The sequence below is a fragment of the Aptenodytes patagonicus genome, chromosome 2 (assembly GCF_965638725.1).
Source record: "Aptenodytes patagonicus chromosome 2, bAptPat1.pri.cur, whole genome shotgun sequence".
Classification (NCBI taxonomy): Eukaryota; Metazoa; Chordata; class Aves; order Sphenisciformes; family Spheniscidae; genus Aptenodytes; species Aptenodytes patagonicus.
The window spans coordinates 77,986,653-78,009,190 of NC_134950.1; the positions used below are offsets into that span (position 1 = coordinate 77,986,653).

The following is a 22,538-nucleotide window of genomic DNA, read 5'->3' on the forward strand; positions in this document are numbered from 1 at the left end:
TCAGAGCTGCTGCTGGCGGTGGGGTTTGTCGCTTCTCCCCCCCGCGGGTTTCCCCATCTCCTCCTCTCCCCCGCCGCGGCGTGGGCGGCCGCCCCGGCAGTGCCCGCGGGGGCAGCCGCCGTGTTTGCATTTGTCCCGGCCAGTCACATGGAAACGGGTTTGCAGCGCCCCCGCCCCCGCCCGCCCGCACTCCCGGGCTGCCCGGGCCGCTGAGCGGGCAGCGGCCAGCCGAGCCGAGCCGAGCCGAGCCGCTCGCCCGCGGGGGGCCGCGCCGGGAGCGCAGCCCGTCCCGCCGCCTGACCCTCGCCCCGCCGTGCCAGGTCGGGGGCCCGGCCGGGCAGCCCCTTCCTCGGCGGGCGCAGCCGAGCTGTCAGTGTCCGCGGCGCGGCGTTGCTTCTCTGCCGGCCCGGTAAAGCGGGCGGGGGGCGGCGAGGGGCCGCCGTGTGCCGCCTCGGCGGGGCATCCCCGCCCGTAGCCCGCGGCCGGGGTGGGGAGCGGGGGGCGGCGGCGCCCTGGGCAGTGCCGCCCGGCGGCGGTGCGGCGCGGGCCGGGCGGGGGAGGTGGGGGTGAGGGAGGGGGCGAGGCCGGCTCTCACTGCTCTCCTCTGCTCTGTTCCCTCCCTCTCGATCACCCCCGCCGCCGACCTTCGCTGCTGCCCCGCTGCGGGACCGCGTCCGGACCGGCCCGTCCCTTAAGAAGCGGCGAGGGGGGCCCGGCGATGGAAACCCTCGTGCGCCCCGGGGCCAGCAAGCCTCCCAGCGGGTAAGCCACCCGCCGCGACCCGGGACGGACCGGCTGCCGCTCGCCTCCGCGGGCAGGAGCGGCTCCGGGCAGCGGCAGCAGCTGCACGGGCCGGCGGGCCTCGGTGCCTTCCCTCCCTCCTTCCCTCTCTCGGGGCGGCGAGCCGCCGAGGTCGGAGCCGGCGCGCAGGTGTCGGCGCCCCGCCGTGCTGAGCGCAGCCCACCCCGGGGACGCTGGGGTGGCGGCGGGCGGGGGAGAGGGGGCACGGCCGGGGAGCAGGGCGGCGGGGGCAGGGGACAGCAGGGTGAGCTGGGGTGCGGAAAGGTCAGGCGGAGGAAAAGGTGTCTGCTTCGCCTTTCTCCTTTGGAAGGGGCGCCCCGACCCTGCTGCCGTCGCTGCCCCTCCGTCTGCAAGAGCGGAGAGGTTGGAGAGCGGGGTTTGGTTCGGGGGTTTAGTTCTTGCAGAGGGTTGTTCGGGCTGGCCAGGCGCGCTCCGGCCCTGTGGGGCGGCAGGCAGCCGTCACTTGCGGCTCCTGTCCCGGGCCGCCGCGGTTTGGAGCCGGGGCGCTGGGCGAGGAGGGAGCGGCGGCGGCGGCCGGGGTGCGGGGAAGCCCGCGGCCGCAGGCGTCGGTTCTGGCCTGCGTGCCCGTCTGCCTGTGTGCCAGTACGCAGCTGCCAAAAGCCTTTGAAAGGTTTATTGAGCCGTCGCAGCCGTGGGTCCCTCAGCCCTACCGCACAGCCGCGGCAGCAGGAGGAAAAACGCTGCCAGTCTCGAATTAAAAATGCCAAAAATTGTCGGAGGTTGGTCGGTGACCGCGGCTGCCGGCCGCTGCTCCCCGTTCTGCCAGCCTTTTGGTGACAGGAACCGCTCTCGCAGTAGTAATGGTAAATAGCAGTCAGCCCTAGTGTAAACCACAGGTGGATTTGGGGTTTTTAAAGGGAAGAAACAAATCCAGAATTGGCCAGCAGTGAATGTATGAGTCTGTTAATTAAACGAGAGCAGCAGGAAGATGAAGTCCTAAGTGGTCTCTTTTGTCAGAGCAGAAGCTGGGCAAGTTTTAAGAGCTGTGCTGTCTGCTCGCTGCAATTTACTGCTCTACTTCACACTGCCTGCACGGACTGAAAAAGACTGCGATTGCTTCGGCAGCTTTTTTATTTTTAGTTCTAACGTTTATGTCATAAATTAATTTTCAGATAAATAGAAGACAGCTTTAAAGTACATGCTAGTGGCCGACAGTAGTTCTGTTAGGTTTAATTTCCTGAGTTTCTGTGTTTGATAGGAAGCCTTGTAGTGCACAACTCAAAAAGTAGAACAGGGAGTGATGGGTGAAGAAAAGATGCCGTCACTAGTGCTGTAGTAATGAAACCGTACATGTGCAATGGTTCTTTGACTTGCAGAGCATGATATAGCTTGCTGCTCTTTTTGTAAATAAAATGCTTAATTCCTGTTAAAAATGAGCCTGTTTGATCGTGACCTTTTAAGCTAACCTTCTATGAAAAGCGGTAGATATAATGTACCTCTCCTCTCTGTTTTTAGCTGATGTAATAGCATAGCTGCTTTCTAAAATCCTGATGAAGAGGAGATCTAGGGTGCCAATTTACACGTGTGCTTTGAAGAGTAACCAGCATTTCTCAGATGCAGTGCTGATTAAAAATTTGTCTTGATTGCTAGGTATCCAAAGATTCATTAAAGAGTTTGAATTTGAAATGAGAAAGCGTGTCGTTAGTACATCTCGGAGACGAGCACTGGAGTCTGAGGGCATTTCTGAACAAACCTCCTGAATCCTATGTAGCCAGTTTCATCTGTGTAAACCTGTCCGCAGCCAGACTCAGATATCATGTATATGAACAGAAATTACCGTAACTGCATTAACTTCAGTCGGATTGCTCCTGGTGTAGCTCAAGGAGGCGAATCCAGTCGTACGGTGAAGATGCGCTTGCGATACTGTACAGCAAAGCGTGTCGGTGCTAAGCCGCTCCTGCGGAACCTGATGGCAACGCTGTCGCGCGCATCGACGGGGACTGCCTGTCTGGTCTATCTGAGCTGATTTCAGCCTTGAAATACTGCTTGTTGCCTTTTCTTGCAAGTCAGACGTTCCCGGCCTGGATGTGCCCGTGCTGTCAGCAGTGGGTTTCACTGAACGGTGCGTAATTCCCTGAGTTGCTAACGTCCATACTGGCAACCAGTGGATGTTTGGTCTGGTTCTACTCGTTCCACGAGGAAATCTGCTAGGGCCGGGAAAAGAGGGCAGCTTCGTCTGTCCTTGTTGGTTCCCGTATGAATCCAGACGTGAGCTGCACCTATGGAGCGTGCCCCGGGAACGCTGGCTTTTGAGGCCACTGTGGCAGAAATGCCTTCCTTTCATGGCAGAAGAAATGCTATACGCGTTTCCAGCTTATTGATTGGGTTAGCTTGCAGTTATGAACGGGAGGTTAAAATGACCACAACTTCACAATTTTTAACAAAATTTAGGCAGAGCTGTTTTGTCTCTATGTAAATCATTAACAGCAATGTTACGAGTTTCCCTAATTAAACAGTGAACAAATTTAATGTATCATTTGGTACAGGGTGGAGCAGCTCTGCTGTGTGCTTTACACAGATAAATTAACTATGTGTGTTTCATGGCACGGCTGCTTGAGAATTGCACATTTAAAAGCAGCATACTATTATGGGTTTTTTGTTTGTTTTAAATGGCAAAGGAAAAATGCAGTTTGTGCTGGTGTTGCAGGGTTTTTCCCATTTCTCAGTTTCAAAAATAACTGTGGACTTCAGCAGCAAGAATTTTATTATTACTAATTGCTAGGCATGAGTTTTGTAAAGCTTTACCAAGTCCATAATGCTTTATTTAATTAACATTTATTTTAGCTTGTGAAGGTGAATTTAAGACAATCAGTAGCAGCAGCAGAAATTAGGATTTATTCTTCTGTGATCATGCGACAGACACTAGAAGAGAGAAATACACTTGCTTAAAACCTACTGCCTTGATGTCTGCATCTGCCCTTACTTCATTAAGGAGAGCAGAGATAGGCCTCTCTGGGTGTCTTGATTGGTGACTTTTTTGACCATAATGTGCCATAATTGACCTACATTGGTCACAAGTGGCATAGAGGGCTCAAGCCTAAAATGAGGACTTACAGGATCAATTCTGTTCTGCTCCATTAGGAGCCTCGCAAAGTGCAGAGCATCTTCCCCTGCCACTGAAAGCATCTCCGTCTCCCACAGAAACCAGCGGTTCGTGGGTCCTTCTCCATGCCTTTACGTCTGAGCACAGAAAAGCTTCCTCTGGAGTCTTCACCAAATGTGGGGAAAGCCTCTGTGTTAAACGAGACGTATGAGTGCTTTCTTCAAGTAGGATCTTTATTTTCTGTGCTTCAGCTTCCTTCCCTATCTCACAGGGCCTTACAGTACTAACAAATACAGGCACACACTAGCACACCTACTTTGGAGGGACTTATCTGCTGGATTGAAGTGACCCTGGAAGTCAGATAAAGGCTGCGAAATGTCAGTAAAGCTTAGACGCAGAACCTGGAAAAGCAAACCCCCAGGTACAGAGCAAGTCGTGCATCTCAACTTGTTGAAACCTTTTCCTATTATTTTATGCCTACTCCACGTAGTTGAGAGGGTTACTTTGGGAAACTGCACATCCAGCTTAAAAAAAAAAAAAAAGTTGTTATTATGCTTCTGTTTAGCGTATTATTTGTAAACCTTGTCTTGAAAAGCCTGGAGGGAACTGTTGTCCGCAGAACATCTACATGAACATCTGCGTAACACTGCTTACACCGTACTCTCTCTCACCTTCAGATGTTACAAGATTTAGGGTGTACAGAAAAAGCGATGTAAGTAATCTGTAAATCAAAATTGGAAAACTGGGTGATTTGTATATGTTTCCTCTGCTTTGTATTTATATGAGATTTCAGTGTAACGTGCAGAGTACTGGATGGCAGGGGATGGTGACTGCAATTAGAAATGTGGGGTAGCAGTGTGGTACCTGCTTTGAGGGTTGCTGCCTTGGCAAGATGACACTTGTGCTTTTGGCGTTATCCTTCATGTTGTGTCCCCGTTTGTACGTGCACCGCTCCCGCAGAATTCAGACGGTCCTTCGTATGTGCACACCTGAGACAAGGAATTTCTCTGTAGTATGTTTTTCTAGCACTGCAGGCAGCATTAGCCCTATCCTCCTCTCACAAGTAGTTTGGGTCCAAAGTACTTCTTTTTGTGTCAGTGGAGATCCGTCACATTAAATACAACTTGGGTAACGGTGACAGAAGAATTGTGCTTGCTATTGCACAAAATGAAACAAGGCAATTTTTACTGTGTTTTGCACCTCTGTACGAATATAACTGTTGACCTGATACACTGGAAGACATTTGTGTTTTCAGTCATGACTAATATCTCAGGATTGCTGAAGATAAGCAAGCTAATTGTAAGAATAAGCTAAATGGTGAGAGAAACGCAATGCAATCCAGTCCTGACAGCTGTTCTTTCTGTGTTCCAGTTTTCCACTTCTCCTACCTTACTTTTCCCCTTTTTTTTCTTTTTCCTTTCTTTCAGAAATCTGTTAGTCTTGTACTAGAGTAGAGGATGAAATGGATGGCTTCTTAAAGTCTCTTCCATTTCTGGGCTGCCTAGAATATTCAGGATTTGTTTTCGCTCTCCCAGTCTCCCAATCATCTCTCATTAATTTCTTTCCCATGGATATCTTTTGTATTTTTTCATCTTGCTCTTCTATGCTGCATCCTGTTAGATGAAATTGAACCTTCTCTTTCCTACTGTCGCCTGTCTCGTTTGTTCTTCATGTCTTTCCCTCGTAATTCCAGCATCAGTTTTCTGCAGGTTTTTGCTCCTGTAAGTTTATATCTTAGTCACATTGCTTGTCTTTATGAAAGCACTTCACTGCTCAGCAGGAGGTAGTGCTGCGTTTTGATGGGACAGATTTTACTTGCCACCCCCTCTGGGCAAGCTGCACCAATTACAGCGAATTTCCAGGATGCTGCACTAGATAAAGTTGGGGAAAGAGGGGGTTAGCTACAATTTAGAGTACTCACGTGGTTGCAGTTTTAGATGATGCTGACCATTAAGGAAAGCAACTTCTTAAATATTTATTTTGAAGTCAGTTCAGTAAATACATGGCTGCTTTGTGCATAGTTAATCTTGCTAGAGAAGTGGTATATTGCTTTTTGCTGAGTAATTCAGATCACAGTACAACCATAATTATGGCCAGGATGAAGGGATTTTTTTTGCCTTCAAAGGAATGAGAGTTTTCTTGTATACGTGTATGTATTCTTAAACTTCTATGGTGTTACAAGTATTTGTTAAGACTCCTGTTGTCACAGACTGGTGTTATCTTACAAGCATTTATGAAGGCTTCCTAACAATATTCCTTTGGGTTAAAGAAATACATGTAGGAGACTCCATTTTATTTATATAGGCGAAAGTGTGAACACATTGACATGACCTGCTCCAAAAGCAGCCAGGAGGCCTGTGGCAGAGTTAGGGAAGTACCTCACTGCTCCTGAATCGCAATTCAGTGCCTTAACAAGTATTCCCCTGTGTCTGGCCTTTAGCTACTCTGTTAGCATCAGCAAACACTTCATTTTCTGGCAACGACTGCGTTCTGTATACTGCAGCTTTTTGTGTTGCTCTGGCATTGTGATTTCCATGAAAATTGACAGCTTTCACACTTTAATGCTGCTTCTGAGAGATTGAGGGGTCTTTAGAAATTTATTTTTCTGTAGTGGCTCACGCCAGCTCCTGCATTAGAATTTGAGAATCAGAAAAAACTTAAAATCTGTGTTTTCAGCTAAAATTGTGATTTAAGGATCTTTCCACCTAATGGAAATTACAACCCGTATTAACATATTAATCCTCTTTATGTATAGAGTGTTTCCAGAGCTGTTAGTTGCCCAGTGAGCCAGGCTGCTTATCATTAAATAAGTGATGCTGGGAATAGTATATTATTGTCATAGTTTCAGCATGAGTGTGTCAGCGATGAGCCAGGGACTTAACCCATGCCAAGGAGTGAGTCACAAAGATTGTGTGGCAGGGCTGCACTGCGATGGCGCTGACACACAGCATCTCGTACCCGCTTTTAGTCCCCATGCACCAGAAACGTCTTTTCATTTTCATTATTCCCCCAGCTAATGAGTTGCCTAAGATGCTGTGCATTTGTGCAGAGCGCTTGTCATAATCAGAGAAGTGGGGAAAAAAAACAGACCGAGAATGGTTTTTCTGTTTATGTTCCTTTGTTCTCACTATAGCTTCCAGATTGAGAGTGTCTACAGGATAAAAAAATTTACTTCTTACTGCTGACCCTGTAAATTCAATCTGATATTTGCATGCTAAGCTGTGCTTTATGTGTTCCTTGTGATGTGTTGTATGGAAGAGAGTTGGCAGTCTCCTCTGACAGTTTCAGTGATGAAACGTGAGTTATAAAGCTTTCTCTGGTAGTCAAAAGATGATACAACTACAACGGTGGCATACTTTTTTTTTTTTTTTAAGGCCATGAGCACCATTAAAGCAGGTAGGAGAGGTGCAAATGAAGTGAGAACTTGGCGTAGGCTGGGCCCAAGGTACTTGCAGAGGTGCAGCTGACTGCATTTTCAGGTTCAGTTCTGCTTTCTCCAGTGTCTTATTTTTACTAAAGGAGATTGACCTGTGCATAAGTTATAAAGTTGGTCTGTGAGTTGCTCTGCCTCTCTCTCTCCATGTTTCTGTGGCATATGCAAAGAGGAACGGCTCAGGAAGGTGTGATGGCGAGTCCCTCACGTAAGTAATCAGCAGCCAGGTAATTAGGGAACTTGCTTACAGAAAACCCACATCCAAGGACCTGTTTGGCACAGGAAGGGCTGAGGATTAAACCTGCGGTAGCTTTTTCTGCACCGAATTGCCAGGACCACCCAGCAGCCTGGAGTCCTCCCTTTTTATTTGAGCAAGAAGCCAAATAAATGCAAGCCTCACTATTGCTGAAGCTGTTGTGTTGCAATCGATGTTTCCATAGCAAGCTCTAGCAATGACCCAAAGGCTAGAATAAAATACCATCTTTCTGAGTCATGCTGATGTTGCGGTGCTAACAGTGAAAACTTCCTTTACTCAATAAAATAAACAGATAAGACGCAAAGTCATACCACTGGCATGGAGTTTGAGGAAGAAAAATACATTTTTATGTTATCAGTGTTCTAAATATAGCCATATTGTAAGGTTCAACAGCAAGTACCAATCCAGAAGTACTTAATCAGATAAGCGTTACTTTATGTTTTCAGCAAGGGTGACTGACAAGCAGTACCATTCTCTGTTTGCCATACCTGTTTTCCTTCACTGTGTGTTGGGTTTTATTTATATTAATGCATATTGATCCGATCGACTGTTACTGATGTTTTATTGTGAAGTTGAGCCAGAAGGGTAGAGATCTGTTGTTTTTGGTAAACGAGGGTTAATGACTTTTTTTTTTCTTCTTTTTTGAAGACCACACAAATACATAGAGATTTGAAATGGGTAGCATTCATGGTTGATGAGATGCTTTCAGAATTTTCAAACATTGTTTTAATAAACATATGTGCTACCATTCATAGTAAGACGATATAAAACCTCTTTATATTACTGTTTGTTTGTTAATGATTTTCTAGTGGTTTAGTTAGACAAAATTCAAGGGCCTGAGTACAAATGCACCACTGATGATCAGCTGCCACCGTCTCCCAGGTCTGACGGTCGTTCCTGTTAGTCTGCTGGTCCCCTTTCCTCTGAAAAGGCAGTTTGGTTTTTTGGGGTGAGGCTGCTGGATTTCTCCTTGGTACTTTTGTTACGTGGTGTCAGGACATGGTGTGATGGTGACGTGGGGAGGAGTTTGTCCTCCAAGGCTGCACGAAGGTCCTCGTGCTGCGGCGTACATAAGATGCAGAATCAGCTCGGTCAAAGCCAACTTCTCCAGGGACACAGGAGGAAAGCTGCAGAGGGCTCTGTTTTAGATTATCTAGATGACACTTGTTTTAAAGGCTTCATTTTCTTCCCACCCCACACGTCCCCCAGAGGGCATTCTCCCGTGCTCGCCCCTGAGGTCTGTTGGGAGCCATGGCAGTGGCTTTCTAATGTAACAAAATAAAGTAGTAAATTCTGTTCAAGACCCTTTAAAATACTAATATTTCTTTTATTTCTCTTGTGTAGAGTTATTTTGCGGTGTAGTAAGCATTATTTTTTTTCCTGCTTTAGCAGGTTCCAAAAAGATAATAAAAGCTCTAAGTTATTTTATAATGGAACATATTATTTCACTTTTGGTCTCACTTCTGTGCTTAGATGGCTTTTCTTTCTACATTTTTCTTTTTTGTTTGAGGTGAGTATCTTGCATATGCGGCAAAAATAACCACCTAGGTAAATACATCAAGGATGGCATGTCTGACCTTACCGTGCACAGGACATATATTTTCCTTTCTGGTTTTGTCTGAGAGTGCCACGAGGGGAATCTCCAAAATCAATAAATAGTTTCAGCCAAATTGGAAGAAAAAACTGTTTTCTGTGCTTTTCTTCGATCTCTCCTCCTGTTGCAGTGCTTTATTTCTGAGCAGCACAGCAGTGGTTCTGGGTGTTGATGAGGGAATATCTTGGTGTGACTCCAGATTCCTTTTTTCTTTTTTTTTTTTTTTTTTTTTTTGAGTAACTTCTCGTGGTGCTTGGTACCAAGCCTACACTTTCATGGATGCCAAATGAATTACTCTTGGGTTCCCTGGGGGTACAGCTCATGTTTCAGTGTCAGCACGGCCTTCCCTGCTCTAATGGGGCTCCTGGTGTTGCTCGCAGACGCTGCTGCTGAATGCTCTGATCAGTCCCTGCTAGGACAGGGCTTTCTCCTTGGGAAGGAGACCAGCTTTTGGCCTCTGCCGTGATTAAAATCTTGGTACTGTGACACCTTCAGGTGCTCCTAAGACTGACTCTACCAATTCATTAAATACAGCTACAAATAGGTCAGATCATGTTGCTAAACTGCCGGTGTTGTAATTAACACAATTATTTATTTTGCTTGCTTTTAATTACCTCTGTTTCTCTGCTTGTGCTGAACTGGAGAGTCACTTGGTCATCTCATAGCAACACAGAATAGCATCGCATGCTAAAATAACATTGCGATGTCAGATGTGCATAACCTTGTGCTTTTCGAGACACGCAGTCTTTTTACTGTCTTGTTTTATGGCTCCTTAAGGTCTGTTGTGCAGCTTCATTCCCTGGGTAGTGCCTTGTCCAGAGGGAGACAAACTGGGACCAGTTTCTGTCCTCCGTGAGTTCCGAACCCTTCCCGTACGCAGGGAAGCTGTGGATCCTCCCACGCTGGGCTGTGTGTCATAGTGGACTTGCCTGAGGTCAGCCTGGCACGGGGGTGCTGGGGAGAAACCAGAGTGTGCCAGGACATCATCAGGGCTTTTATAAACCAGAAGATATTTTTGCTCTGGCGCTTACATTAGTAAGTTGAGGATTGCTATCTTCAGATCAAGTTTGTTATTCCTGAATATAGTGTGTTAATGCAATATTACTTTCTTCTTATCAAACCTTTCTGTTGTGAGACACAGATGTATCCGTGCGTGATGCATAGAGAGTCAAGGATCAAACTTAAAAATAGAAAGAAAAAAAGACAATAGCTAGGCCTCACCTTTTATGTGGGCAATTACAGAACAGTATTTTGTCTTAAATTTAGGGAATTGTGAATTTTACAAATTACTGTGTATTTAGGAGGAGGATAAAAAGTTATACTGCAGTTTTAAGTAACAAATTTAGTTGGCTTATTTTGTCCCTTCATTTCAAGTCTTGTAGATTGTACCACCTTCGTAAACCTATCTAGAAAGAGACTATCCAAGCACAGTCCTAGAACTAGACGGTGTTGATTAAACCATTTCATGACAAAAGTAGAGTTGCTTTTCTTCTTAACTTTCAAGCAAATGTGGTTAATTAAATCTTTCCTCCAACTCTTGCATGAATTTGTAAGAAACAAGAGAATACCTTCCTGAAAGAGCAGTTAGATTTTCTGCAGCTAGTATTTACCCAGTTTTCAACCTCACAGGTATCAGGAAAAATTAATCTTCTAAGGAAAATTGATGATGCTTTTGGTGAAGAATTCTTCTTCCTGAAGAAGACAAATAGTGAATTTTGGAAATAATTGAATATCGGTGGATGAAAACTGTTACTTTATTTCTTTGCTTTTAGTAGTTCTATTTTGCAGTTAATAAACAGTGTCTCAGTGGGTTTTAGCACTTGATGCCAGGATCAAAATACAGGGTCTTCCCTCCTCACCCCAGCTATATTGTTGCTTTCCATTTTTTTTGCAGGTTTGGTTTCCTCCAGCCTCACATAAGGCAAACCAGGGATTTTGTTTTTTCTTAGAAGCATCCTTTTTTTTTTTTCTTCTTTATTCCCCCCCCCCTTTTTCTTTTTAAGGCTGTTAGTGTAGTATTGTACAAAATGACTAGTAGGGGCCGGGCAGATTCAGAGTCCATCTGTTCCCATGGTTTATTGGCCTCTTTTGGGACAGAGACAGAGAGTCTGCTTGCACTTGCCAGAGAGTGAAGCGCAGCAAAAGCAGTGGTTAATTGTTTAATGCAATTTTGGAAATGGGGCTTTGGTCAGCTGCTCTGAAGCAGCTTGAATTTATAAGATCCGTTTAGCATGGAGGAGAGCGGGGCACAGCTATGTTCCCATTGCCTTAATATTCAGCTTTAGAGCTGAAGGGCCTGTGGAGTTTGGTTTTGCTGTGCTTCACTTGCCAGGCTGAGGTGTGCAACTCCCAAGCAGCGCTGCTGAAATCTCTGGGTCTGCTCCTGCGTCGAACAGGTGGGAGAGGGACCGGCATGGGCTTCACTTGGGCAGGTCGGAGAAATAGTTGTGGGTGCGCGCTGCTCTTGTCTCTTTTCTGGAGTTCTGCTTTCTATTTTATGTTGAAGTAACAAAAATTAGGTATCTCATTCTAAAGGCGGGGTGAGTGTGTGTGTGTGTAGGTAAAGATAGGTGAGTTCAGTGCCTTTATTCCCCTATATTCTCCACCTGTGGTTGCTTTTCTTTATTTACACGATGGTAAACATCAAAGTGCCATCTTTCCACTAGTATTTTACAGCTAAAGACCTCTTGGACACTAACAAGGTACTGTTCATACTGGTTAAGGACAAAGAGGTCACTTGTTTCTGTTCTCACTTGTTCTTTTTGCAAGACCAGATAGTGCTAATATTTTTTTGAAAAGCCCACAACTTGTCATGCCATTATGCCAGCCTTATTTAAGAATACTGCTCATCTATATAATTGTTTCTTGTTTATTATTGTGTATTCTCAAATTAGCCATAGTTATTTTGGAATGAAATCTCTTTGCATTCAAGTGGTTAAATACCATACTTTCTCCTGTTAAAAATGAGATCCAGGTCTACTGGAAATATTTTACAAATACAAAACTGCCTGAAGTATAAAACCTGTTTATACAGATACCGTGGGTTTCTTGCCATGAAAAGCACCGTAAATTCCCCATGCTGCTTCATTTTCATAAGGAGTTACTTGGAAAGAAATACTGCTTGCGGTGCATTGCCAATTATTTATATACTAATTTGCTACCTGAGAATAATTTCAGATTTTTAAATTCAGTTTACTGAATTGATAGGTGGAAAAAAGGTCTTAAACTACTTCATATTTTACAGTTTAGCTTAAATTTACCTGGAAAGAAACTAGGCACTGAATTTTTTTTTTGGGGGGAATTAGCCTTTTTAAAAGAGTGGTGTGTGTATGAACACTTTTCAGTCATTATTCTTTAATGTAAATTCCCACTTACCTGTATTGTTACAGGACAAACTACTCTGTGCTGTATATAAAATATTAAGCTGTCTTCACGTAAGTAGTCTCTGTGTGCAGAGCTTAGGTGGTAAATTTGAATAGGAGGCTACGTACAATGACTGGGGGCAGAGCTCTGTTCGGCCATCATGAGAGAGGACGTGCACGTCAGCCTCTGGTACAGATCAACCCTTCAAGTGAATGACCGAAACAGTTGAAAAGGGGAAATACATTCTCTTTCTTCTCTTTTATAGGTTATCTTTTGTACTTCAGCCTTTTGATTAATCCCAGAGAAATAATCTAGCCTGTGCTGTTTCTTTTTTCCCCGAGCAGATGGTATCAAACGTGTCACTAGCGTGGAGACTGAATTTTTCTTCCCGGCTTGGTCAGGAAGAGGTAGGCAGAGTTATTTGGGAAAACGTAATGTGGAAGCTCAGATTGCAAAGAAACCCCCCATGCCCTGTTTAGCACATGGCTATACCTGTGCAACAGTATTCAAATATTTATAAGTCTTTGATAAGCACGTTTATTTGAAGACAAAACCCCAAATCAGCAACAGGGGTTTTCCTGCATTAAATTGCTTTCACCAAGCGTTATTTAAGGTTAAAACCTTAAAACTCCCTAGAGAGACTTTTCTCAATTTTCTATGCGGCTTTTTCCTTTTACCGAGGATACCGTCACCACGTATAGAAAGAAAAACAGTAAGTTCAGTGGTATTCAATGATACTATAGTGATGCAATTAAGAGAGTAAAAATAGTATTGTCTTATCTTCCAGCAACCAGATGAACGTTCTTACAAAACTCAGGGAACTGAGTGAATTGGAGACTTCACGTTCCTTTTGTGCCTTCTGAAGTGCCTGAGATTTGCTCCATAATGCTTGTCACAGAAAATATCTCAATTCTTCAGAATTAAATTATATAGGCATAGAGAGGTCCACACAGGAGCTGTTTGGGAGGCTGCTTTGCGTGATACCAGTGAGTAGTACATGTGTAACTGTTTGGGAGCAGTGCGAGGGAGGCTTAGGGTATAGATGCTTCATGCACAGCTTTAGTCCTTGCATGCAGGTAGTCTCAGTAGCAAGCCTTTGTACCAATGGGTAGCGCAAGGGCGAATGCGCGCATGGCACTGATCTGTTTTACTGCTCGTAGAAAGAAATAGATTTTTCTTTGATCCTACTTGTTTGGTCGGCGCTCTTGGCGTTTAAAAGCAAATGTGCAACTATTTTAGGATTCTTTGAAAATTGCAGCCTATCTCTGAACTAATGTGTTCGTATTTCGCATGGAATTGCAGATGGAAGACTAAAAGCTGTGCTTTGGGCAACGTGTGTTGAGTAATACTGGAAATAAATGCTACCATATGGGACCTTGCTTCTGGAGCCAGCGTGTCCACTGTGTCATACAGCTGTGCCATTCCTTCCAGAATTGTTCTGAAATCTATTTACATTGAGCAAATGTTGAAGTCATGGATGGATTTATGAGGATAATGATCTGACAGACCATGCAAGCTTATAGATTATAAAATTTTCTGTACACAGGGAAACTAAGTGTTCCCCGATGAAACTCCCCTTATTTAGGGGGGTGGTACTGTGAGTTGAAACAAAATTTGGGAGGTGGCTTGTGTTCCTCAAAATGCATGTGGAAGATGAGGACTGAGGGATACGTTTTTATAGCTGCACAGTAGGTTGCAGCCATGTTGACATCTGATGCGGACTCAAAATTGCCTGAAATTCTGTATTGGCTTGTATCGCTCGGTGCCTACGAGACACGGTCAGTGTGTTTCTGTGGTTTGGCAATGGTGCTTGCAGATTTCACAAGTAGTGGAGTTTGGGTCTTCATGGTTTTATGAAAATTGAAAGTACATGTACGTTCCTGGGAGCTCAGAGTAAATGGAGCTCACTCGGAGAAAACACTTGGAAAAAATGAAACTGTCCCTTGATAGTGAAGTTTATTCCTCCTGGCCTTTTTTTTTTTAATTCTCTCTTGCAAGTTTCAAATTTTGTAGCATGACAGAAAAGGAGAATCGCGTACTTGAATTTGTATCTGGAGTAAGGTTATTGCTGCTCGGGGGCTGTGTTATAAAAGTGTTGGAAGGAGCTCCCTCTGCCATGGCTTGCCATCTTGACGGCCACGCTCTGCTTGGTCTCGTGCTTTTTGGTCCTTCCAGGTCTTGTCCACAAACCTGTAGTTCTTAGCAGAGCTGTGACTCCCCAGGTAGGCTTCAAGAATGCTTTGATGCCACTAATGGTGTCCTTACTGCTGACATTGGCCCAGAAAGTCCCGAACCCAGCAGACCTAAGGCGTGTGTGTAAGGACACAGCTGGGCATATGATAAAGGAAAGGTTTAAAAGTGCACAGCTATGTAAATTGCTTTCCTCAAGCTGCTTGTCTTATTTTTTTTCCCCTGACATCTTTCAGTTCTCTCAGCTGTCTTCTCTCACCAGGGGTTCCTGTGCTGCAGAAAAAAGAGGGGAAAAATGTGTTCATGAAATAACAAGTTAATTTGTCTAGGTATAGTAACAATCATAAAGTTTTACATTATTAGATGTAAATTTTACAACCAGCGTGTTAGAAGAAACACTTGAAAACCTTAGATTTAGGCTTATAGGTAGGACTTAGGTAAGAATAGAATTACTTTTTTTTTTCCCTTAGTCTGATTCCAGCTCTTTTCAAGCTTAGACAATATGAGTGTATTCTGATACACACCTTTGTAATTACATAAAATTGATAACAAGCCATATGACCTCTGGTTACAGAACTAAATATTGGCATCAATTCATTTATTATGTCTGAATATGTCTCTGTGTTTAAATCAGTCTGTAATTGATAATGCGCCATCTTTATTACAATTTGCATAAAGAAATGTATTCTAATAAACAGTATTTCGATGAACACTTAAATGAGAGAACTGAGTAGGTGATAATACACTTATTTTTTTACAGTGAAAAATGTTTTCCTTTTTAAATAACATTTAATACTTCATTGCATTAAATTATTTTTGTCACAAAGTGGTTCAATTTGTGTGCATGTATTCAGTAAATGGAGTTATATTGGTTTAGTACTTCAGTACGTTAACTTTTTTCCACCCCGTCTCAAAACTTATTATTAATCGAAACACGTGAATGTTGTGTAACTTTGTGATACCATTATATAAGTCACGAAGTTCAGTTTTAGTAATAAAATTAAATGTAATATACAAAGAGCAAGGACCTTTTCATCTGCAAAACTGACTTAGTCTCGAGTGAAAGTTCAGAACTTTTCTCTACTGGTGGTAGTTTCATTTTCCAGCAAAGCTGAAAGTAATGTTTTAATGTCTGAATCCGGTTCTAAAAAAGATATACCTGTGAAAATACAAGATTTTTCACTTTATACAGCAAAAATACATGGCATAACTTGCATGTTTTGGTTTCATAGTGAAGAAATTCCAGTTTAAATAAACTGCAGCAAGTTGCCTTTTAGGGAAAGGGGAGAGGGAAAAATGGTATTTTTTTCCCTCCCTAGATTAAGTTGTAATATACAAAGCTTTTTTCCTCCTTCAAATCTTTCTTGAAATGACCAAATCAAAAAGACTTTTGTTTTGTGAAGCCTGCTTTTGATTAACTTGATCGAGTTTTATTTACCTACTTAATCTGAACCATGCCTCCTCCTTATCATGTAAAGTCGCTTACTGTTGCTAAATATACCAGTGTATTTTAAAGAAGCAAAGCCGTGCGTGAGTACGACCCATTCAGAGCGGGGTTGTGGGGTAGGGAGGGACCTGCTGGTAACCCGAGAACAAGAGCAGATGCTATATTAGCAGCTGGATCGTTAGTAATGAGTCCACAATGATCTTCTTTGGATGCATGTAGCATGGGTGTGTGCGTTATTCAGAGTTTCTAGCATCTAGTTGCTCTTTACTCATGACTCAAAGGAAAGCCGTGGAGCCGCGAGGATTTTTATTTGTGGAGTGACTGGCAACTTGTTTACATTGAAAGTACAGTCTGCATTTGTAAATTGTTATTATTGTGCAGCATTTTTTGTTAAGGCATGAAATTGGTAAATGACTGCAAATGCAAGGAGATCGCTGGCAGTGTTTTAGTTACAGAGTTAAGTAAAAAACACTAAAAGACCTGCGGAACAGCAAATAACATTATAAGGGCACCATTAATAATCCCAGGGTTATGTTCTGTTTTCACCTTTAACATTAATAGGTATTGACCATTGACTGCAGTCAGAAATAGATCAGATCGTGACTGGATGAGACCTTAAATCGTGACTGACTAATGATGACTAGTAAGTGATGTATGTTAAGTGGTAGCCAAGCAGGAGAATCTGAATAAGCAAACATCAGCGGGGAAAAAAAATAAGGGAGAGAGCTGTCAGAAAAGTGCTGTTTATTTGGGAGACAAAACTTCAATTTGTCGAAGTCTCTTGCTAATACGTGGTTGAAATCTATCCAAATGTTTAGCGTAGCTCGCCGCAGTCTGCTCTTTCGTGCTCCCCAGCTGCAGCACACCTTTGCCCACTGCAATACTATGGACTCAGCTATGACAAGGAGTATCTGTCTGGCTTTACTTTACATTGAAAACCGATATATTTCTTTATTCCTTATGCCAATGATTATGTAAGTGCGTGCATCTACAAGTCATCATTTCCCCACATTGAAAAACATGTCCTTTTTTTTTTTTAAGCTTATCAGTGTGGTGAAAATTATTTAACTTTGTAATACAAACAGGTACAAAAATGATACAGATAGAACAATGGTACCTGCATACTATGGCCCTAGTGTACTCCAAAAGCTTTTGTGATTTCTCTGTTAATCAGGGAAAAAAGCTTTCTTGTGGAGGGGAAAGAAGCCTTCTAGCTGACTGGCCTGACTATACCAGTGAAAGCTTTGTCGTCGTCAGGATTATACTCAACAAAGTGAGATTGTGGTGTTCCGAGACAGTGGCTGTGGTTTAAAAACAAACCAAAAAACCGCCAAAAACAAAACAGAAAAAGAACCCCAAATGAACCCTCTCCAAACTCATGTCTGGACACCCACGCAACAGTGATTTAACGTATGAAGGTGCTGTATCCTGTTCAGCTATCCTTCTCTGGTATTTCCACTCCAGTGCCAGGAGCTGACTGAAGGTCAGGCGAAAGTTAAGGCTTTGGGGCTGGCAGCGAGGTTTTCGGTTAAGATGTCAGGAAAGGCTCCGCAGGTCGTAAAGATGACCCCTTCTAGACACAAATCTCTCAGCTATTTCAGAGAGGGATGCACAAGCTGGATCTCCAGTTCAAGGCTTTCCTGCGCTGGAGAGGATGAAGAAGAAACTTTCAAACTGTTTTCATTTGAGAATCCCTTTCTGCTAAACAACCTGGCAGCTAGACTAGATCTTCCCTCCTTTTCCCTGAAGAATTAAGCATCTGTGTGAAAGAGAGGGAATGAGTTGAAGTCAGTGGGTTTCTGTGGGAGTACGGAAGCCCAAGGAAAATAAAGCATAACCAGTTTTGGATTGTGCAGTGGCTATTTATATTAGCCTAAATATGGAAAAATGTTGAATTCATATAACTTGTCAGAAAAAGATGGAGATATTGCTTGTTTTTTGTGCGTGTATGTGTATACACACATAACATTATCAAGTTTTAATTAACATGTTAATGTCTATGGTAGAATAGTGCACATGTGTGAAGACCATATAGTGTTACTCAGTTCCAAGTACCTGCATGAGGGTAGTTTTGGGAGGGGAAGAAAAAGTTACTCTCTGGTAGCTTTTTTACAGGGAAATTAAGGAGTGTGATTCATTAGTTGCCTTTTGGTGAGGAATTGCTTTTCCATCTTTGTACACATTACTGTAATTTTGCATTCATGGAAAAACAGAGTAGCTTGGTGTAAATCCTCCAGAAAATACACCCCATTCTAGTGGGGATTCAAAATGTTCTGCTGCATAGCTGATGTGCTGGATGAGACCGCTGTCTGTTGTGAAGCAGGTGGGATGGAGAAGGGAGAGAGTTAGGCAGTTCTTTGTGATCGCCTGGCCAAGAGCAGCTACCAGTTTGGTGTTTGGGATTTGTGGGGTTTTTGGGTTTTGTTTTTGTTTTTTAATGTAATGTAGTACTTTTTAAAAAGAAATTAATTTCTCCCCCATACAGCAGTTTACTGTGAGCCTTTGTCACTAGCAAAGAAGGTGACACTAATGCTCAGAGAGCGGTCAGGCTCTTTCAGTGTACAGTTGTACAGGTTAGCCAGTTTGCTCTCTACAGTTTGTCTTGCAGTATTTTTCTAGATGACAGTTCCATGCAGTTTTCTAATAGATACACTTCCATGTTTTAAGCCTAAGCAAAAATTAGCCTTTGCATTACTGTCTGTAAAATCATGTAGTTATTCAGATACAAATCAATGCAGCAATGAGTATCTGCTGTCTTGTACCTGGCATGTTAGTTTTGAAGCTTTAGGTAGTGTCTGGTTTTTTTCATTTCCAGTGTTTAATGTCAGGTCTAAATATGAGAATGCACTGCGTGGTCTCTGCATGTGAAAGTCTGTATTACAGAATTTCATTTGATTCTGCTCGCTTTCCTGAAGGCAGCAATGTACATTGGAACAATTGTATTTTCTTCATAAACAGGACTAGATATTCAGGACCAGAGAATTCCTATTTGGCCAAATTCTTCTCAACTTGTTTGTACCAGTGTGCATCATTTTCTAGTGCTTCCTAATTTCATGTATGATGTGTGATAACAACATCATGAATGACCTGTAAAGCTCCGGATCACCCCTATGTAATTTTGCGGCAGGGTGCTGTCCGTTGCATGTATAGGGAAGAAACCAACCATAAACTTCACTCTCTGCTCATTTATATCAGTGTAAATCAGGAGTATTTCAGTCTAAATTGGCGATTTGAGAGACAGTAATCACTGTTTTTTAAGTGATGTGAATCTTTAAAACAGCATTTTAATATAAATTAGTCATTTAAAAAAGCACTGTTAATGCAGAGAAAATGTTTATAATTTATCATAATTAAAGATCTCTGGGGATTGTTTGAGCTAGCCCGGAAGGTCTGGCTCTTCAGTCTGAGGCTTTGGTCTTCAACCCTGAGCTTGGGTTGTGTACAAGAGCCAGCAAGGTCAGTTAAGGAGTCTGCAGAACAGACCTTTTAAGATCACGTAGGCATGAGCTTAAACAGCACTTGGGATTAAACTGTTTACCCAGGTGTATGCATCCATATTCTGTCAAATTTTATATCCTTTGACATTGTGGTTAAAACAGACTCCTCCTTGGAAGTGGCTGATTGAAGTAAAGTCTCTCTGTGGAGTTTTATGTAAAGGCCTGGGGGCTGCTTCAGTGCTGCATCTTCTGGGAGAGAAGCAGCACAGAAATAGTGAATGTGTGGTTTGATGCTTCCTTTATCCTTATTCTAGTTCCTGAGCTGCTGCAGAAGCTAAAATACCTCAGGTACGAGTTAGAGCAGCCCCCTGAAAAACTTTATTTGTAAATCTAAACATTGTATATACCAGTCATTTTTTTCAGCAAACCCTTTGCGTTGGGTTTGCAGTGGGAAATATTTTCCCTTAGCTTACAGCCTAATGTATTTTTGTAAAACTTCTTTGCAAATTAGAATTGCTGCACAAGGGCTGGACTCGGAAATGGAGTCAGTTCATGTTTCTAGGACAGGTAAATTCTGCAAATGCAGGCGCAACAGCAGATGCCCTAACTGTGTGAACCCGTTCCTGTGCCTTCCTTGTGTCTTGCTCGTTGTGGATGGGGCGCGGATGATGCAGTTTTACTACACAGTTCTGGGACTGCAAGGCTAAATTAAAATACAACAGTAATGAGGAAAATTCATTCCAGTCTGCCACTGCCATCAGAAAGGAGGAACAGTCTCTTACATTGCGTGTCTTTTGGTTTATTCCTTTCATTATAGTACTGTCCTAGACCCTGACCATGTAGTAGGCATCTGTAACAGATGAGCAAAGGTGGTGTTTTTTTCTGTTGAAAATTGCAGTGGATTTTTCCAACAGATCCAGCTGTTGGGAAATACAGTTTAAGCATTCAGACAGAATCCTTGTGGTTTTTTAACGTGTGAATGGAGGTGTTGAAGACAGAAATAAAAAAATGGGCATAGCCTGGGCAACAGGCTCTAGGTGGCCCTGCTTGAGCAAGGGGGTTGGACTAGATGACCTCCAGAGCTCCCTTCCAACCTCAACCCTTCTGTGATACTGTGTTTTATGCTGCCACTAAGTTGTGTGAATTCTGTTCTGGTTTCTGTGAGGTAGGATAAAAAGGAAGGGGGGCCTTGGTGAGGAGGAAGGGTATTGAGAAATGCTCATTAAAAGACGTTGTAAGCCTCCAATTGGTATGGGAGCCTCTGCAGATGTTCCCTCCTTAAAGGCGTTTCAGTGGTATACCCGTTTCACTGCATGTTTTAACACAGATCCAGTATGATGTAGCATTTCTCTTCCTTCCCTGCTCCTCCCAATACATTTCATACCCTTTCAAGTCTGCCTTATCCATCGCCTTTCTCCTGCCGGCTACACCTACCTCTCAAGCCTCCATCCCGCTTTTTCACTGAGCTGAGTTTCTGGTGCATCACACCCTGCCAAGTTACTGCTTTGACTCCATTGCTTTATAGGAAAGCCCGTTGATGCTGACTCCAAACCACTCGGCTGGGTTACGTGCCCCTCTGTGCTCAGCAGGCAGGTGTAAAAAGAGTCTGCTCCTGTGTGCAGGATTATTCTTGGCCAAAGTGTTTCTAGGATAACACAGGTGTTGCCATGTATAAACCCACTTCAGAGGGGAGGGTGTGAGCAGGCTTCGAAAAGAACAGGGCATAAGCAAGACAGATCCTGTGCATTTCTGTGGCACCGCAATCCCATGAAACCTGCCCAGAAGAGAAGCCAGCTTGTGGAGAGATTGCTTCATGCTGTGTAAACTGAGGTTTGGCTCTGGGAGAGGATTCCTTTTTTCTTTTTTTTTTTTTCTTTTTTTTTTTTGGGGGGGGGGCTCATTTCCCTTTCATATCCTTGCTGACTGCAGACAGAGGAGCTGTTGTGATTTAGCTACCAAAGACTCATTGATGATCAGCTACGAATATAAATCCAAGATCAAGAAAAACAAAGCGGGGCTCCGGTCCCGCTACGGAAATGGTTTCTCTTTCATTGCCCCAGGAGGATGAATGAAGGAGGCGTGATACTTCAGCAGTTGGAATTAATCTGCTGTTTGGAGTGATTTCAGGCAAAACTCTCCCCAGGTAGATCACATGGTGTACTGTATCTACCTGAAAATAAAAATACCATTATAGAGAAAGTGGCATAAATATATGACCTCATATGGGTCATTTTAGAAAAGAAAGGTGTCATAACTGTCTGGATTTTATATTTGAAGAAACATGTACAGTGATACGCCCAAGATAACAAGAGAAGGAAATCTGTCCTCCTACTTTTTCACCCACACTTCAGTTGTGATTTTCAGCTTTCAGATACATACCGCTTGTTGTACGAGTCGCCCTAGCAGGCAGATAGGTACAAATGTTAACTTGTAGGTTTGTGCTGAAATACAGTGGTGAGGGCACAAAGGGAGGTGTTCAGAAGCAAGCTGCTGCTTATAATAGTAACTCATGTGCTTTGTACGTCTTAGATCCTCAAAGTACATGGGATTTGCATTTGACTGGAAAGGGTAGTTGAAAGCAGAGACTTTACAGAAGGTGTCATTTGCCAGTCTTGATTTGACCAGAGGTAAAAGCACACGGATAGTTAGCACAGGAGACCATCTGCTACCACGAAACAGAGGGGATAATTTTTGTCCAGTGTCTCTTGGTGACACTGCTATGAAAAGTTAGGGATTTTATTTTTTGGTATGGAACCTTCTCATGAGACAACATAAACAAATACCATTTCATTAACTTTTTTAGTCATGTTTTTTCAGTTTGAGAAAACAAAGTACATGTGTTTTGTTTCGTGTGACAGCTGTTTAGTAATGTATGATACTGAATGTTCTGTCCTTTCTTAATGTCAGATTTTCGTCATAAAATACAGAAGAAGTACAGATTATCTTGGAGATT

At 43.3% G+C, this 22,538-nt stretch overlaps 1 protein-coding gene across 12 annotated transcripts in view; it reads left to right on the forward strand.

The window, feature by feature from the left end:
- The first annotated feature begins 323 nt into the window (after positions 1–323).
- Positions 324–22,538, forward strand: part of COBL (cordon-bleu WH2 repeat protein) — a 162,396-nt gene continuing 140,181 nt past the window's right edge. For 9 of the 12 annotated variants that reach the window (XM_076330261.1, XM_076330270.1, XM_076330263.1 and 6 more), the window contains exons 1-2: positions 324–409; positions 697–762. In XM_076330261.1, the coding sequence (XP_076186376.1) occupies positions 719–762 (44 nt within the window). In that variant the 5' untranslated portion in view covers positions 324–409; positions 697–718. Of the gene's footprint in view, positions 410–696; positions 763–22,538 lie in introns of those variants that run through there. The other 3 variants (XM_076330273.1, XM_076330275.1, XM_076330265.1) reach the window with 3 other exon arrangements.